At 34.7% G+C, this 19978-nt stretch overlaps 1 protein-coding gene and 1 long non-coding RNA gene across 2 annotated transcripts in view; one reads left to right on the top strand and one right to left on the bottom strand.

The window, feature by feature from the left end:
- The window catches only part of LOC125279747 (globoside alpha-1,3-N-acetylgalactosaminyltransferase 1-like), a 28422-nt gene extending 12270 nt beyond the window's left edge, over nt 1-16152 (bottom strand). The window contains exons 1-2 of the mRNA XM_048209734.1: nt 16020-16152; nt 446-481 (exon numbers count right to left, since the gene is read on the bottom strand). Coding sequence (XP_048065691.1) covers nt 446-481; nt 16020-16114 — 131 coding nt within the window. The 5' untranslated portion in view covers nt 16115-16152. The remainder of the gene's footprint in view (nt 1-445; nt 482-16019) is intronic.
- A 263-nt stretch (nt 16153-16415) lies between these two features.
- Nucleotides 16416-18974, top strand: LOC125279748. Its single transcript, XR_007187444.1, has 2 exons — nt 16416-16547; nt 18398-18974. It is a non-coding gene; the product is annotated as an uncharacterized LOC125279748 (long non-coding RNA).
- Nucleotides 18975-19978: the final 1004 nt, after the last annotated feature.

The following is a 19978-nucleotide window of genomic DNA, read 5'->3' as shown; positions in this document are numbered from 1 at the left end:
GTTTTGATGGGTGTAGTTGAAGCGGAACTCAGTAAGATTTGCGAAGCTCCCCCTACAGGTTCCTTCAGTGAATCAAACTGTCGTAAATACTCCAAGCGCAGCTCTGGACTACAACGCTCACCAGCGCAGTAGTTTTGCAAATACAGTACAAGAAATCTCGATGGAGGTGGGTAATTTTCGAAATTGTCTTATAAAGTCATAATATATACATTGTTTTTGAATTAAAATTAATTTTGTCACTCTCGCGTGAACGTGAACTTGAGGCGAGATTGGGTCGGGTCGGCGAAGCTCAACTTGCAAGTGCTGTTTTCTTGCGTAGACGTGCCAGAGACGCCTCAAACACACCACTACAAGTCAATTAACCATCGTAAGGACTTAGAAAACTATTTATGAAGGTAAAAAAGTTACTTAGTTCTGCTTTAATGCAAACAGCAGAAAAACTCACCTGAGTGAGGTGGTGGTGTAGCTCAAATAAACGAGTCTGTAAGGAAACACAATAAGAGATTTTGAATGATAAAGTGAAGCAGATCATATCTTTTCTCATTTGAATTACCCATCAAATTTAATACACAGATACACAAAATTCTGTTACAGGTAGCAAACATGCATCATTGTTTAGAAAAGTTTATAAGGGTTGAATCTATTCCTATAAATGCCCAGTGGACCAGCAGAAAGACTGTGGAGTAAATTTTCAGGAGCTACTGTGGTGTCATCATTACTTTTTCTAATGTGACTCTCTACAAATCAACTAATGGGCAAACTCAAAGTGATAAAATATGAACAATAGTGACGGGGATATAACTGACAAGCTAGTAATGTAATAAGTGCATTTTGCAATAATTACTTCACATTTTCTACTTCACTTCCAAATAATTTGCTGTGAAACTGTTTCAGCACCTGTTGCAATAGGATCATACGGAAACAAGGTGTTTTTTTACACAATAAAACCATCTGTCTAATGTTTCAGCATGCTGGAAAACATCTCATTGTTAAAGTGCGCAGCGCTCTACGTGAGCTCTTCCCTGACAACATATGATCCTCGTTTAGAGAGAAAGACATTTTAAAGGAGAATTCTTAGAGTAGTAGTGCAAAAAAAGAAGAAAAGTTAGATCACAAATGCCATAGTGTTTAGATCACAAATAATAAAGTACATTTTCTCACACACTTCCAATGTATTATATGAAAACTGCCTCTCAACTGGGCAATTAATTTAAGACCCAAACACCATTTTTCAAAAAGTAATTACATACCCACTCAGTAAGATGCCAAGCAACACCACAAAAAAAAAAAAAAAAGGCATTTGTTTGCATTGTTTTTTTAACAGTTGGGTCCTCATTCACTTTGGGAGGTGAACTGAATGGCCAGGTAATACAGGAGAAATACTCCTCTATAGGGGGAGGAGTCTGTTGCCAGGGTGCTGTTTAGGTAACAACAGTCTAAACTACCTGAGACTCAAACAACCAATTAAATTATCCTTGACAGTCCAACAGCCAATGACTGACCAGAATAAAACAGCTCCTCCACACCAGATCTAACAGGTTCTGCAAACCATACAGACTGCAAGAAAAGCATGAAAGCCCACTCTTGATATGCATTTAATACAAGGACAAAATTTGTTGATTAAAATAAATAAAAAAATTAAGGCAGATTATAAAGCCTTCACACTTTTAGCCAAAACGTTTCTATTAGACCAGCAAATCATACTTGGCTATTATTTGCTCATCTATTGCATTAATCCATGACCTAAAAAATGCACTGTTCATTTAGAGCACATAACAAAACATAGAAAAGCTGCACAAGATCAGTAAAAAACAAGTGCATAAATAAATTATTCATGAAATACAGGCCGATGTAATTTTGTGACTTCACAACCCCCAAGCCTAACTATCCTTGTTCCTTTTTACAACAAAGTGACGGAAATGACAAGCATTAAAAGGCTTGCTTGATAGTTGAATTGAAGATTAAGATTTGGGTGTGTGGGATCTTATTTTATGGATGAAAACATCCGCACACGTACACACCTGCCAATAAGAATATTTAGCATACCATTGCAACAATGTACTGTGAGCAGTGCAGAAATAAATAATAACCCCAATCATCGTATTTAAACCACCAAAATACTTTATATGGTTGTAAATTAAGAACATAAATACTCAAGCAAATAAACTATAGATAAATTTAAAACAAACAAAAAAATCACTGTACCAAATAATATGTCAATTAAACAAAACAACGTGTTATGCGACATTACATGTTAGGCGCTATCCTGATTATTGCACACAGCCAAATAAACAAATAAATGGACTTTAAATATTGACATTAATTTAGCAGATGTTGTAATCAAGCATATGAGACAGTAAACTAACATAGTAGATTGGTTTCCAGGGACAACATTAAAAAACTGTTTCTCTGGCTATATACAAAAATATTTTAGACCTATCACAATCAAATAATCCAAAGAGACATGTAATATAGTAAAATATACAGGATACAAAACACACAAATGATCAAAGATCAGCCTCAAATTGTGGGATGTTTTATTTAGGTATGAAAATAATCTGTACAAGTGAATGAAATATTTTACCATGCTTTACCATGCCTCAGAGAAAAACACTATTTTGTGAAGTAGCTAACATAGCATAATCAGATGCAGCTTTATTTTTAGTAACAGTAATACAGAATTTTCTCCATCATACAATACGTTTTAAAATGAATTGCATGCCATTTATCAACACAAGCCATCCAGTATTTAATGATATTTTTGTTTATTTTTTTGTAAGCATTAAACTGCCATAACTTTAAAAGACAATATCTCAGTTTGCATTGAACTTTCAGCGCTGTAACTTTGCAGATGTCGTTTATGCTCAAGCAGCAACATTACACACTAACTAAAGTTAAAAAAGTGAAATCGCAATGAACCACCCCTTTAATTTCAACATTTACTAATATATTATTAAACAGTTAATGCACTGTGAAATAACATGAACAAAACAATGACCTGTATTTTCATTAACTAACGTTAACAAAGATTAGTAAATACAGTAACAAATATATTGCTCATTCATGTTAGTTACATTAACTAATGTTTAACTAATGAACCTTATTATTTTATTTATCATTTTATTTGACTTGTGAACCTATTTCAAGGTCAAAAAGTTTCTGCAATGTTTTCCAAGCAGACTAAAAACCTGAAATACAGGATCTGACGATTTTGTTTACAAAAAGGTTATAAAAAGCTTGTCTATAGATTTTTTTTTTTTTTTTTTTTTTTGAAGTGACATATCAGGGTTTTATAAACATTCAGATTTTAGTTAGGCAAAGTGTTTTATATCTTGCATCTTTTTAATCTCAGACAGGTTTGTTGAGTAGTTTGCCAGGTCTTCTTAGGTAAATAGAAAAACCTATTTAAAGGATTAGTTCACTTCTGAATTAATATTTGACTGCTCTGCAATGCATCACTTATTACGTTGAAAGGTCTCGCTGAGTGACGAAGGCGGAAGTACCGTGGTTGGGCAAAAAACACCTAATTTTCTCCCCCAACTTCAAAATCGTCTGATATCATTTTTCCTTTTTTTTGTGCATTTCAGCCACCCCTAACCAAAGCTCAGAAAGAGAAAGATTTACAGTGGGTTTAGAAATACATGAAGACTGATTTTTAAATAGTTGTATTCACTGATGAATGCTGTGCTGCAATGGATGATGTATGTAAATGGTGGAGAATTATGAGAGTCGTTGAAAGGAAAAATTTAGCAATTTGTCAAAATGCTACTAAAATTATCCCTTGCCTGATTTAAGTGAAAAAGTTTCAGTTAACATTATTAGTCTCCAGTTGTCTCTCTATGTCATTTTAAATTGGGTTTGTATAAATGCAAATAATTTTTCAGCTTTTGGCCATTCGTAGGCAGTCCCTTGTAGAGGATGTCTCTCATTTTTTTAAATTTCATTAATCTTTTAATATATCATTTTACAGTGTGAGCTTTTATATTTAGTCTTGAGTAATCCACATAACCATTGAAAAAAAGTCCCAAATGAAAAATACCCCTCAAATCGTAAAACAATAAATCAGCTACACATTACAAAAGTGTAAATATATATCCTGTTACTGAGAGTCAACACAAGAAGAAATTAATATTTTGAAGTATCATTATTCCTCTACTCCTATATTTTTGTCCTTGTTCACTTCAAGGTTTGAATGGCAAAAAGCAAATGACAGATCTTCTCAATGATAACACGACTAAAATGGCTTCATTCTTAAATAAGCGTCCTATTGTGCCTAGTTCTTTATGACAGACACTACGTGTAAACGTGGACATTTCATTTGACTGTAATCATGATGTGTAATGGTGTATGTAAATCATCAGAGGGGATGGACATACCTCCTTGTCATACAACACTCTCAAGCAAGTCGTTTGCTTAAAGGTCCCGTTCTTCGTGATCCCATGTTTCAAACTTTAGTTAGTTGTGTAATGTTGTTGTTAGAGTATAAATAAAATCTGTAAAATTTTAAAGCTCAAAGTTCAATGCCAAGCGAGATATTTTATTTAACAGAAGTCGCCTACATCGAACGGCCAGTTTGGACTACATCCCTCTACTTCCTTCTTTAATGACGTCACTAAAGCAGTTTTTTGACTAACCTCCGCCCACAGGAATACACAAGAGTTGCGTTTGTAGAGTGTGTTTGTCGCCATGTCGTCGTAACGCTGTTATTTCCATCCCGCAGTCCAATCACCGGGTCTGATTCCGGCTCAAATTGATAGGGTAAAATTAAAGACATGTTTACAATAACACTGAGCGCGTGCATCTCCACGTTATGGTAAGAGGCGTGACCTTTCCGGGACCTTTCCGCTAAGCTGCTGTCGAATCACAACACAGGAACCGCTGGCACAATCAGAACTCGTTACGTATTTCTGAAGGAGGGACTTCATAGAACAAGGAAGTCATCAGCCCGTTTTTATGACAGTGGAAACAGCGGTATACGGATAAGTAAATTATGTGAAAAATACTGTGTTTTTTTACACGCGAAACATCAACACATGTTATATTGCACACTATAAACACAATCAAAGCTTCAAAAAACCACGAAAAACGGGACCTTTAACATAACAATATCCCAGTATGTGTAAAAAAGGCTAAACACACACACAAGGACAAGCTACAGCCTATTTTCTCTTCCGAGAAGCCATATGAATATGAAAACAATCACAATTTCTATTCATGCTGAATTTTATACTGCTTATGTGGTGACCATTTTACAAAATGGTGCATTGTGAATTTAGTCAACACAGTGCCTGCTTGACAACGCCCTCTCAATTTATTCTTTGTCTGTCCTGTTTACTCCACATTAAAACACAAAAGGAGTAATTAGGCGAAGCAATCAGTCACCACCCTGTATGGAAAAAACAAGAAATGAAAGTCATTTCTGAGTGCTAAAATAACATGTCCTACCTGCCTGTTAACTTATGTATTTCAATACCTCAGCACAACCTGATTGCGCAAACATCACACGTCATCAGCGTGTTTCATGCCATGCAAAGTAGAGTGGATTTTTTCATGTTGGTCAGCTCTTTAAAGGTCCCGTTCTTCGTGATCCCATGTTTCAAACTTTAGTTAGTGTGTAATGTTGTTGTTAGAGTATAAATAAAATCTGTAAAATTTTAAAGCTCAAAGTTCAATGCCAAGCGGGATATTTTATTTAACAGAAGTCGCCTACATCGAACGGCCAGTTTGGACTACATCCCTCTACTTCCTTCTTTAATGACGTCACTAAAACAGTTTTTTGACTAACCTCCGCCCACAGGAATACACAAGAGTTGCGTTTGTAGAGTGTGTTTGTCGCCATGTCGTCGAAACGCTGTTATTTTCATCCCGCAGTCCAATCACCGGGTCTGATTCCGGCTCAAATTGATAGGGTAAAATTAAAGACATGTTTACAATAACACTGAGCGCGTGCATCTCCACGTTATGGTAAGAGGCGTGACCTTTCCGGGCAAGGTTCGCTAAGCTGCTGTCGAATCACAACACAGGAACCGCTGGCACAATCAGAACTCGTTACGTATTTCTGAAGGAGGGACTTCATAGAACAAGGAAGTCATCAGCCCGTTTTTATGACAGTGGAAACAGCGGTATACAGATAAGTAAATTATGTGAAAAATACTGTGTTTTTTTTACACGCGAAACATGAACACATGTTATATTGCACACTATAAACACAATCAAAGCTTCAAAAAAACACAAAAAAACGGGACCTTTAACAAGGATGGTCTACTTTTTAGATATACAGAATTTCTTTTACAATATAATATACCTGTAACTCCCAAAGAGTTTGCAACTGGTATGGATGCTATTCCATCTGGCATATGCATGCTTTTCAGAAATTATACTGTATCTATAGAAACAATTCCCTTTCCTGAACCTGTTAACACACCTATTGGTGAAATATGTTTCACTGGTAAAAAAGGAAGAAATTATAAAATAAGAACTTTATTCCTTGAGAACATTCTCTCAGGATCAGATTTTGATACTAAATGCTCCTTTTGTCAGAATGATAGGCCTACTGAAACACTTCTTCATTTGTTTTGGTCGTGTAACTATACTTTACAGCACTTGAAAGATGTTAGTTCTTTTATTTCAAGTTCTATCTTACAAGGTTTTTCAATTAATCCTAAATCTGTTATTTTTGGTTTATTTGCAGCGGATTCAAATGTCTGCTTTATAATAAACCTAATTCTCTTTCTATGTAAATGTAAATTTTCAAATTGTAAACCTACTTGTCTAGTATTCTTTCAAGAGATAAAACATTACTTACTCACAATTTCACTCTCACTTAAAAAAAGCTCTTAAAACATGTACAATTTGCACGGCCTACAAACTCTTTACTGTATTTAATGTGTAATTTTTATTCATTTGTGTGATACCCTCTTATTTTCCTTTTTCGTTATGGTCTTTTACTGTTTTGAACTATGGTACTGATACTTTTTTTGTTTGTTTGTTTTTGTTTTGTTTTTTCTGTATATTTCTATTGGTATTATTATAATTGTTGTTGTTATATTTTGAGTTTGTTGTTCCATAGTGTAAACTAAATGTTCAAATAAAGCATAAAAAATAAATAAATAAATAAAATAAAAAGTAGAGTGGATTTTCAAACCTCTCCCGTCCCATCCCAATCCCACGAAAAAAACTAGGGGAAAATCCCGTCCTATCCAAGAAAAATTGACTCCGATTTCCTCCCACTCCCGCTGTGTTTTTTTTTTTTTTTTTTTTGGCGATCTCTCTTCTGTATTTAGAAATATTTTGTGTGTGTGTGTGTGTGTATTTGATCGTTTGGACGTGCACCCGAAGCCCAAAGTGTAATTCATCTATATGCGATCCGTTTTGGAGCTCGCACACACAGTTCAGCCTGGGGAACAGCGCCTCGTCTTGTGCGGATTATTGTGCTTTCAACGTTTTAAAACATTGATAATAATTATCAAACATGTCCTGCAATTTAGCAGCAATAAAGACTGCATTTTACAACAATCACCGGTTGAGCTGATTCTGACGTTAATGTTGTGAGCGCGCTGTAGCTCCTCAGAAAAGAACATGGCGATTTTCACATTGGGAAACTCATTTCACATGAGGAGCACTAACAGCATATATATGTTTTTGAGCAAAAAAAAATATTTTTTTGCCATCCTATTGGCAAAAATGGGCACAAAAAAGTACCTGTTCTTCATAATCAAGACATATTCTATTCATCAATAATTGTTTTGTTATTGTTTCAAGAATAAAAAATACTAAGATGGCAAAAGGGACATATAGGCCTACTATCCAAGAAAAGCCCATTATTGTTTAACATTTACATTATTAACATGTTGTGATGACTATGTATGTCCCTAACAGGGTGGAATATTTTCATGGCCAGTGTCTGAATAATCTACCTATAATTATTATTTTTATAGTCCCTGAGCTTGACCAATATGTATTCCTAATAAATAAACATGTCACTATTTTGGTAGAATGATAATAACATGAAAATCATTAACCTTTTTTTCCAACACTTATGAAGCCAAAATGTTACCGCATACCAGGAATGACCCATTTATACCCACTCGAGCGATTTGTTTGCTAAACTAAAGAAGTCATTCAGCATCGTTGAGAGGTTAAAAGGAATTGGACTGACGGTCGTGCTTGCCGTCACTTCTCTATCATCATCGTGTTATACCCGCCAATAGCGAGCAAGCCAGTCTGTGATTGGTTCCCGCAAAAGTGTAACAGAAGCAGTAGAAATGAATGTACGGGTTTCCAGACTGAGTTGCCGAGCGAAATAAAATCGCCGGCAGATCAGGCTGGGTTTACCCAGTCTACAGGAGACAGGAGTGGAAGCACAAACTTCAGTGAACGAGCGCCGCCGTGCGCATGCGCGCCAAACAGACGAAGCGCAATAATTCTGACTAAAATATACATTTAGCTAAAGTATTTGTTGATGATTATTTGTTTTTGTTTGCGAACATAAATGTGCCATATGTAGAATTTCGAACCCACAACTAAGTGTATTTTTATGAGAGCAGTAACTGTAAAGTGACTATTGTAGGTATCATAATAGACTAATAATTAGTCTGCTTTTTTATTTTCAGTTTTAGTTTAGTGAATGTAACTACTGCTTTAAAAAGCATTATTTTGTTTTTAGATTGTAGTGTCACAATATTAGAATGTAGGCCGCATGTAATTTGACCCCTTTTTTGCGCATAATATAATATAGACTACAAGGTTACATTCATGTTTGTTTTCATAGCCTTCAATATGAACATTGTTTGTAGGAAAATATTGGGCAAAATGAAATGAGAAATAATAAAAAAAATTAAATACAGATTTTTTTTTTTTTTTTTTTTTTTTTTTAGTTCAAATAGAAAAATGTACAAAATACCGAGATTATACTTCGCCATTCATCCCAAAAATAGAGATATGATTTTTTGGCCATATCGCCCAGCCCTATGACATTTTTTAAATACTGAATTTTCCATGTTTAAATAAGCACAAGCCACCACTGGAAAGCACTAGAAATTTTGTAAACAAGTCAGTTTAATAAAATTATTTCATCATATCCGAAATTATTTTCATCATGCAATCTCTTGATTCTTTTCCCCAAATCATTACCGTCTCGCCCTATATTTTTGCAGGGTAAGATAGATCATGGCCACGAATTAATAAATTGTTCCCACAACTAATAAATTCCCTTATTTTACAGAAACTACAGACATGTAAGACGATTACTATTTTAAATTAAGGAGGGACTATTTTAAATTAGCTATAGGATATAAGCTATAGCTATAGGATATAAGAAGTTAGGCCATTCCGGTTTTTCCTCTTCTTCAGCATGTCAGTTCGTATTCCCTCAAGCCAGTAGTTTCGCTTCTCTTGGCAGCGCAACATCTTGTGTGGAAGATACAGTTTGCTTTTCTGACAATTTTCAAATGGTGACAATAGATTTGGATTATTGGGGAAAATCATGATATGAGACAAGATGGGCTCTGTACTGCTCATATGTCAATGCCCTCTCAAAGCACAGAGCCCGGATATGATTAAATAATTGAATTAAACAGACTTGTTTACAAAATTTCTAGTGCTTTCCAGTGGCGGCTGGCGCTAATTTTTTTGGGGTTTATGTTCATATTGAAGGCTATGAAAACAAACATGAATGTAACCTTGTAGTCTATATTATATTCTGCGCAAAAAAGGGGTCAAATTACATGCGGCCTACATTCTAATATTGTGACACTACAATCTAAAAACAAAATAATGCTTTTTAAAGCAGTAGTTACATTCACTAAACTAAAACTGAAAATAAAAAAAGCAGCCTAATTATTAGTCTATTATGATACAGTTACTGCTCTCATAAAAATACACTTAGTTGTGGATTCGAAATTCTACATATGGCACATTTATGTTCGCAAACAAAAACAAATAATCATCAACAAATATTTTAGCTAAACGTATGGGTGATTCTTAGACTATGGGCACTTTTATGTTCTTTGGGCATATTTTTAAAAATACATATAATTTTGGACAAATTCCTCTTTCTTTATCAAACTAACAATAAAACCACCTTAAAAACTTTTTACTACCTTTTTTCATACTTTTCAACCTCCTTATATGTGCCAAAATCACTGTTTTCTCCTTGTCGCACACCCAGACTTTTAAACTTCAACAATGAAAATACAGTTTAAAAATATGACTTATCTGGTAACTATTAATGTACCTGAATTAAGCACTAGTAAAATAATTAAAATACATTATAGTATTTAATGTGAGGCTACTATCAATAATATGCTGTCGCACAGTATTGGTGTCATTTCCACCACAACACTGTAATGTCCCTTTAAAAAGTTTGTGTGAAAGATTGTTTAAGTGGTTTCTGTGGAAATGTTCAGTGACATCAGAGCACATGTTGGACATGGAGGAAATTTTAAATTTTCATCAACAACAAATGAAGAAAAATCAAGGTAAATATTGCTAGATGAGTTAATATATTTATTCTACGTCATATCCAAACATGCTGTACCTTCAAGGGTGTTTTTAAAAAGCTAAATATTTTAAGAGTATTTTGCATACATGAAATGCTAAGTATTAATTCAAAACTAATCAGTGAAGCTCACAAAAAAGACTACAGAAATGTCATTTCCACCACACAGGGCAGCTGTGTGGTGGAAATGACATTTATGGTTACAAAGTACAATTGATATGGATTGCGAGAGTATAGCTGTGTAATACTTTTTATATAATACACTATATTGCCAAAAGTATTAGGACACCCCTCCAAATCATTGAATTCAGAAGTTCCAGTCACTTTCATGGACACAGGTGTGGGTCGCTCTCAGGAGCTCAGTGAATTCAAGCGTGGTACCGTGATAGGTTGCCACCTGTGCAAGAAGTCCATTTGTGAAATCTCCTCACTACTAAATATTCCACGCTTAACTGTTAGTGGTATCATAACAAAATGGAAGCAATTGGGAACAACAGCAATTCAGCCATGATGCTGAGGCGCACAGTGCGCAGAAGTCGCCAACTTTCTGCAGAGTCAATAGCTACAGACCTCCAAACTTCATGTGGCCTTCAGATTAACTCAAGAACAGTGTGTAGAGAGCTTCATGGATTGGGTTTCCATGGCTGAGCAGCTGCATCCAAGCCTTACATCACCAAGTGCAATGCAAAGCATTGGATGCAGTGGTGTAAAGCACGCCATCACTGGACTCTAGAGCAGTGGAGACGTGTTCTCTGGAGTGACCAATCACGCTTCTCTGTCTGGCCATCCGATGGATGAGTCTGGGTTTGGCGGTTGACAGGAGAACGGTACTTGCCTGACTGCATTGTGCCAAGTGTAAAGTTTGGTGGAGGGGGGATTATGGTGTGGGGTTGTTTTTCAGGGGTTGGGCTTGACCCTTAGTTCCAGTGAAAGGAACCTTTAATTCTTCAGCATACCAAAACATTTTGGACAATTTCGTGCTCCCAAATTTGTGGGAACAGTTTGGGGATGGCCCCTTCCTGTTCCAACATGACTGTGCACCAGCGCACAAAGCAAGGTCCATAAAGACATGGATGAGCGAGTTTGGTGTGGAGGAACTTGACTGGCCTGTACAGAGTCCTGACCTCAACCCGATAGAACACCTTTGGGATGAATTAGAGCGGAAACTTCTAGAGAATGGTCAAAAATTCACATAAACACACTCCTAAACCTTCTGGAAACCTTCTGTTATAGCTGCAAAGGGTGGGCCAACTCCATATTAAACCCTACGGATTAAGAATAGGATGTCATTAAAGTTCATGTGCATGTAAAGGCAGGTGTCCCAAAACGTTTGGCAATATAGTGTATAGAATTATATTATGATTTTTTTATTTCTAAATTATATTACTTTTATATTAATTGATTTTTTTTTTTTTCTGTGTTTAAGATGCAACCTAAGACAACAAAAGAAAGGTCACAGGCCTATAGGTACAAAATAAAAGCTCACCCTATAAAATATGAAGAAGAGATTTAAAAGAGACAGATCTGTCAAACGCTCTCTCTCTCACACACATGCAAACATACATACATACACTCACAAATTCAAGGTGCTCAAAATTTTCCATATTCCACACCTCTGTTTAAATGATACAGTTTCAGGTGTTCTTTACAGTTACTCTTTACAGAAGATAAGTGTTCATTTAAGAGACCAATGAGAACAATTCATTATCAAACTCTCACAATTATATAGCCTCATAATTATCTCACAGTGTTGAAATTTTGATGCATCATTTATTGCTTATATTTTTGCCTTGCCATCATTTGTGTCAGTTATTTACAGTATGCACTGTAACCGTTCATCTGTGAGACAAATCAGTTTTATACATCAAACTCAGCACTACACTAAAACAGTTGCTTTTATGTTTAATGATTCTGTGAATTGAGTTTAATGAGTGTGATGTATTTAAGTATTTTTCTAATAAATATCTCTACTGTTTCTCTACATTCATGTTAACTCATTGTCTTTTCCACCACACCCTGTCATTTCAATCACCACACACATTTTTAAAAACTATTTAAAAAGTTCTCATCACACATTAAAAATGTATCCACAATTTATGAGATCATGCTCTACTTGATATAAAATTTAAAGTTATTTATTTTCAAATAAGCTCTTACCCAAACCAATATTACATTTCAGAGTGTGACAGATGTACAGTTCAGCATTTGGTCCTTAGGGCAGTTAATTTATCTCAACGTATAATTATTGTAAACTGTGGAAGAACTGGTAAAACTAGTTACAAAAATGATCTTAGACAATTCTTGAGTGGCATAAGTTATTCTTATGGTGGAAATGACATTTGTTCATTGCAGGTCGGAAAAACTGTAAAATATTAACAATTTCTCTTGTAATTTAAGTTTGTCCTCTTACAGACCTTAAAACTAGAGAAATTATTTAAACTTATGAGAATGTGTTACATGGCTAGTTTTTTTTTTTTATTCAACTTCACAAGGCTAAAAGTGCCCCTAGTTGAAGAAACAGCGTATATTTTAGTCAAAATTATTGCGCTTCGTCTGTTTGGCGCGCATGCGCACGGCGGCGCTCGTTCACTGAAGTTTGTGCTTCCACTCCTGTCTCCTGGACAGCAAAATGGAAATATTTTCTTGACCTTCTAACATTTACAGATGGAGAAAATGTCTGTGAAATGTAAGTTACGCACTGAGGAAATTATTGGATATCACTTCAGCTTAAAAAATTATTAATAGAGGTTTGTTTGTTTCCACCAATCGCTGCACAAGTTAAGGTTACATATGATGACGAAAGCACGTTAGTGCTAGTCCTCCCCGGAACCAATAGAGATTGCATTGCAGTGCCTGCAGTTCGAAAAAAAAAATTCTTTGAATGGAAACCTATGGGAGCAGTCGGGGCAATTCTCGGCCAGAGTGAAATTGCCCAAAAAGAGGAGGTGCTCCACAGAGCGTAATTGACGCTGATTGGACTATAGCCTATATCCAGAGGCAGAACAAAACAGCCTAGCAGTGACAGCTAGAGTAACTCAAGCGGCAACCTCCCCCAGTTTCTCTTGAAGCCAATACGGAAGTGACTTAAACTGCGATTCATCAACTGGCCGCTAGGGACAGGCTGCAAAAGAGAGCAGAATCTCATTGAGCCCCATGTTAAAACGGCCAAGTTTACAGCAGAAAAAAACATGTTTACACTCTGGTTCAAATTGTGGTTTTGGTCTATATAGCTAATTTTGCCCTTCATGACAACTCTGAGGGGGGTGAATTTTTTTATAACTCATCTGTTTAAATTATATTAAGCCTTAAAGTTCTGCATGATTAAGGGCGTGGTCACTTCAGTGACAGGTATGCCACTGCTGTCTGTGAGCCGTCACTTTACCTCAGCTAATTCCAGCCGCTGAATTTGGCATCTCGGCCGTATTTGCACTTTTTTTTCTGGATTATTTTATGCAATATATGATAAAATATGGCTTGCTGTATTATACTCGAGACAGATGTCCGTCTGTGAAGATGTGCTTGCACGCGGAATATAAACAGAACACACGTTGTTGGATCATCTTGGCATTGGCTAAAAGTTTTGTTCCTGAGATTTACTACAATGACAATAGCAGGATATAAAACTCTGACAGCACTGCTTGGATATTATAACTAAAACTGCTGCGCTGTTTTGAAAAATTATACTTTGCACATGTGCTCATTTGTTTGAGAGAACATTTGAGAGATATACAGATATACAGTTTTACATCAAACAATGCTCAGATTGCATCATTTCTTGAAGAACGATGATGGAGAGCAGATCATTCTGAAGAAATGTAATGCAAACAATGGATAATATATCAATATTTCATGGATTTAGCACTTTCGTGGACAAAAGCACTGTTTTTTGTTTTGTAATGGACATTTTACCTATGTGCCACGGACTGGATTCATCTCGCGATCTCTATTTCATTATAAAGGTATGAAGTTCTGTTTGATTTTTCATGTTATTTGCACACCCCACACAAATTAATTACTGGTGTTTGAGCATCTATATCTTTAAAAAAAATAATAACGTTGACAGTAAAGCTTTAGAACTTTCTAATGATACAACTTGTTATCTTTATTAATATTTTAGATAGTATCTAAGATAGATAGCTCCTGCTAACATGGTCATGTCGAGCTAGGCGGCGTGGTTTCAGCAACCATATATCTGTAATGATGTCATAGATATCTTTAAAAGACGCGTCATTTATCCGCAAAGGTAATTAGAGATATCTCTAATTTAATCGCCACTAGCGCAAATTATAATTTGAGATCTCTCTAACTAGGTTTTGTCTAGTCATAATCAAATTGGAGATATATTTAATAACAATTTCTACTAGTCAAAACTCATTTGTAGATATCTGAAAATATTTTCCAATTGAAGTCAATGGAAGAATATGACTAGTCATAAAAGCATTGTAGATGTCTGTAATGTATATTACGACTAGTCAAATTAACATTGTAGATATTTTAATTGCAATTACAACGAGTCAAAACTGATTTATGACTAGTACGGAAAGGAGTATTTAATGCTAAAACGGCTTGCCATAAGACAGGACTCCATGAGAACGCAATGTCCATGTTCTCTGCGTTCTTCAAATTGGGAAACTGCCACAATCTCTGGTTGAACGCCCTCTTTCCAAAAAAAAAAAAAACCTGTAATACTGGATTTGGAGATTTCAGCCAGGATTTCCCCTTTGTGTGCATAAAGTACATCAAAAAAATCTATTCAGCCAGTTGATTTAAAGGGTTAGTTCACCCAAAAATGAAAATGATGTCATTAATGACTCACCCTCATGTCGTTCCAAACCCGTAAGACCTTCATTCATCTTCGGAACACAGTTTAAGATATTTTAGATTTAGTCCGAGAGCTTTCTGTCCCTCCATTGAAGATGTTTGTATGGTATATGCTGAATAAAGTCGTAGTTTTTGTTATTTTTGGACCAAAATGTATTTTCGATGCTTCAAAAAATTCTAACTAACCCACTGATGTCACATGGACTACTTTGATGATGTTTTTATTACCTTTCTGGACATGGACAGTACACAGTAAATACATTTTCAATGGAGGAACAGAAAGCTCTCGGACTAAATCTAAAATATCTTAAACCGTGTTCCAAAGATGAACGGAGATCTTACGGGTTTGGAACGACATGAGAGTCATTAATAACATAATTTTAATTTTTGGTGAACTAGCCCTTTAATGCAGATGGTCCCTTTTGTGCATAACAAAATAAATCAAAGTGTAATAGTTTATAATTGTTTTATATAGTTTAATGTATTTTAAAAGATGAAACGTGATGATTTATCCAGGATTATCCACATTTATGCACAGTTTAATAATTGTCATGTGAAGTGTTTTTTTTTTCCCCGAAGTAAAATTACACCTAAACCTCAGACAGTTTGACTATGTATTTGCCGTCGTTTATTCATGTAAGAGCCAAACACTGAAGGTAACAGTAAGCCAGTTACAAATGACAAAATTGTAAATACATACCCAGTTACTGAGAGGCCAGCCACCACGAGAAGAAACGTGTTAGCATTTTGAAGGAGTTTCATTATTCCTGTATTAGGTTTACGGTCCTTGTTCATTTGGAACTGTACATCCGACAGAGGAAGCAAGCAAGAGAATGAAAATGGGAGGAGTGTGTTGCTTTGGTGACATGTTGACAGACTATCAAACTAACGTCAGTTGGTCGAAATGTATGTGTTTTCAGGCCAGGTGCTTTACATATCAACTGGGGATCATGTTAACTGGGGACGCGCACGAGCACGAGCACGCAGGTAGTTTTACCTGGATTTCCAGCAGATGTTAGAAGGAGACAGATTCGTCACATGCGATATTCCACGGATATAGATTTAAAAACGTATGTTTCACCAGCTAAATTGCGATGCGTAATAAAGCGTTTGTTCCTGCGTTTTTGGAGCAGTTTTAAGGAACTTTATCATGCTCTCACGTCACGCTCACAAACCACGCCCACGTCAACATGAGACACTAGTTTCAATGAATGTCAAACGAAATTAGGTAAAGTATAAATATTTATTTTCAACATTAGTGTATCATATTGTGTCTGTAGTGTGCTGCCATGTTTTCTAAACACAAATTACAACAGACAGATTAATTAGCAGTAGGCTACCTAAAGCAAACATGAATTGCAAAGTGCTTAATGTTTTGTTAATTGATATGTTGTTATACTAATCAAATGATTTATTTTACACGTAATATATGTATATATACACTACCGTTCAAAAGTTTGTGATCGGTAACATTTTTAATATTTTTAAAAGAAGTTTTGTCTGCTCACCAAGATTGCATTTATTTAATTAAAAATACAGTAAAAACAGTAATATTGTGAAATATTATTACAATTTAAAATAACTGTTTTCTATTGGAATATAATATAAAATGTAATTTATTTCTGTATTGGCAAAGCTGAATTTTCAGCATCATTACTCCAGTCTTCAGTGTCACATGATCCTTCAGAAATCATTCTAATATGATGATTTGCTGCTCAAGAAACATTTATTGTGTACAATATTTTTTTCCAGGATTCTTTGATGAATAGAAAGTTCAAAAGAACAGCATTTATTTGAAATCTAATCTTTTGTTACATTTTAAATGTCTTTACTGTCACTTTTGATCGATTTAATGCATCCTTGCTGAAAAAAAATATTAATTTCTTTAAATTCTTCTAAAAAAAAAATAAAAATAAAAATTCTTACTGACCCCCTGACGATTTGCTGCTCAAGAAACATTTATTATTATTATCAATGTTAAAAACAGTTGTATACTTTTTTTTCAGGATTCCTTGATGAATAGAAAGTTCAAAAGAACAGCATTTATCTGAAATACAAAGCTTTTGTAACATTATACACTACCGTTCAAAAGTTTGGGGTCAGTAAGAATTTTTATTTTTATTTTTATTTTTTTAGAAGAATTTAAAGAAATTAATATTTTTTTTTTTCAGCAAGGATGCATTAAATCAATCAAAAGTGACAGTAAAGACATTTATAATGTTACAAAAGATTAGATTTCAGATAAACACTGTTCTTTTGAACTTTCTATTCATCAAATAATCCTGAAAAAAAATATTGTACACAATAAATGTTTCTTGAGCAGCAAATCATCATATTAGAATGATTTCTGAAGGATCATGTGACACTGAAGACTGGAGTAATGATGCTGAAAATTCAGCTTTGCCAACACAAAAATTACATTTTCAAATATTTTCAAGTAGAAAACAGTTATTTTAAATTGTAATAATATTTCACAATATTACTGATTTTACTGTATTTTTAATTAAATAAATGTAGCCTTGGTGAGCAGACGAAACTTCTTTTAAAGACATTAAAAATCTTACCGATCCCAAACTTTTGAACGGTAGTGTATGTATATATTAAGAAAAAACAAAAACAGACACTTTGGCTTGTGTTTGTTGATTTTACTGATTTTGTCGATTTTATTTTCTGAAATATCTTGCTTAGGTTTCAGTTACAATTTCTGTTTCCTAAAACAACTATGTTTCATTCTGGATTCATGAGTGATTTAAACTCAACATTTGCTTTGGCTTAGGAATTATAAAAACACATTGTTTCCAAAAATGTGTTTTATTTTTTTCTAAACGATTCAAATAGCAGAACAGAACTCCGTTTAGAACAATTCTGTATTTAATACTGAAGTTTCTTACAATCATATAGCCTAATCAATTAAAAGTAATAGTGAGTATGTATTGTACATTCAGTTAGGTGCTTTAATTGTTAATATGTTATTCTTTGAAATCTGAAGAACACTGGCATGTTTACATTTTAAAGATAATACCGTGCTTAACAACTACAAATGAACCATGCTGTAATATCTTTCTTAATGTCTCATAGGTTCTTTTTTCCAGTATGGAACATACAAAAGAAAAAAAAAAAAAAGAAAAAAAACAAGTCACAGTTTGTCAGTTTGAGCGTGGGCCTCTTTATAATATAACTTTGAATTATGCCAGTTATCTTTATTTGGTACCGACCTCACTAACATTTGGATTCAGCCTTTGTGAAGATTTTAGACGACCCCAACACCTGTGAAGAGATGAGGACAACACCTGCGAGGACTTCACATGACACCAACTCTGAATCAACATGCAAAATTATCCTTATATTATAATCGTTATGGCCACAATATGTAATTGCCTTAATATATTTCTGCTTAACTGAATGATGCTAACTAACCATTCTATTATCAAAGAACCATATATTTTTGCCATATGAACATTACATTGAGAGTTATTTCTGACATAACAGATTTCTCTTCATAGTAATGTATACACGCATTTTATGTAATGCTGCTTTGAAACTAGGCCTACAGTATATGTGTTGTTAAAAGGGCTTTTTGTGATTTTGCACCTGTTAACTATGCATATGTTTGTTGATCATTCCTTTAAATAAATATTCTGATATATATTTCAAAGCGATTTCCATCATTTTGACAAAAAATTGCATTTACCTGTGAAAACAAACCTGGAAAGAGACGTGAGGATTTGAGGAGAAAAATGAGAGATTCTTCGTGCATTCCAGTGAATTATTAATGGGATATATCGTAAATTAAATTGACAGAACATACCACAAATGTGCAGTAGATGTTGTCCTTTTTCATACTATTACAGCGGTGTGCAAAGAAAATAATCACGAGGATAGAAAGCAGCTACTGAAAAGAGCTCTACCATAGATATTCTTGTTATAACATGTTACGTTAAAATACCAAGCTACTGAATTATTTTTAGTAGCCTTTGTCTCCCACAGAGCTGTGAACAGAGTCTTTTTAGTGAGGAATTTATGTTTGATCTTGTCTGTGAAAGCAAATATTGACTTTTTTTCTTTAATAATTCCTTTCAGATCCCAAAATGTCCAGCACAATGACTTGCTGTGTCGTCTGGGTCTAGTTACGTTGGCAGGTGTCGTCTTTCTGATAGTCAAGTTCGTCTGGTTTCCTTCAAAGAAATGTCTACCTCCACTTCCTAGACACAAAACAACTGAAAGCAAAAGCTCTGTTACTGATGCAGTAGAAGACAAACCTGTACTTCTGCTGTGGACCTGGCCTGAAAATTACAGGTTTGACCTGAGTGACTGCAAGAAGTTGTACAATAGTGATAACTGTCAGTTAAAGGATTAGTTCACTTTTAAATAATCTTTTGCTGATAATTTACTCACCCCCATGTCATCTAAGATGTCCATGTCTTTCTTTCTTCAGTCGAAAAGAAATTAAGGTTTTTGATGTAAACATTCTAGGATTTTTCTCCATATCATTCATTTCAATGGGCAAATGGCAGCTTCAGTGCAGCTTCAAAGGGCTTTAAACGACACCAGACGATGAATAAGGGTCTTATCTAGCGAAACGATCGGTCATTTAAAAAAAAAAAAAATTAAAAAGTTTAAGTTTTATAAGCACAAATGCTGGCTTTGCTCTTTTCTCCG

The sequence above is a fragment of the Megalobrama amblycephala genome, linkage group LG12, assembly GCF_018812025.1.
Source record: "Megalobrama amblycephala isolate DHTTF-2021 linkage group LG12, ASM1881202v1, whole genome shotgun sequence".
Classification (NCBI taxonomy): Eukaryota; Metazoa; Chordata; class Actinopteri; order Cypriniformes; family Xenocyprididae; genus Megalobrama; species Megalobrama amblycephala.
Note: the sequence above shows the minus strand (reverse complement) of the source record. Positions and strands in the feature narration are given on the sequence as shown.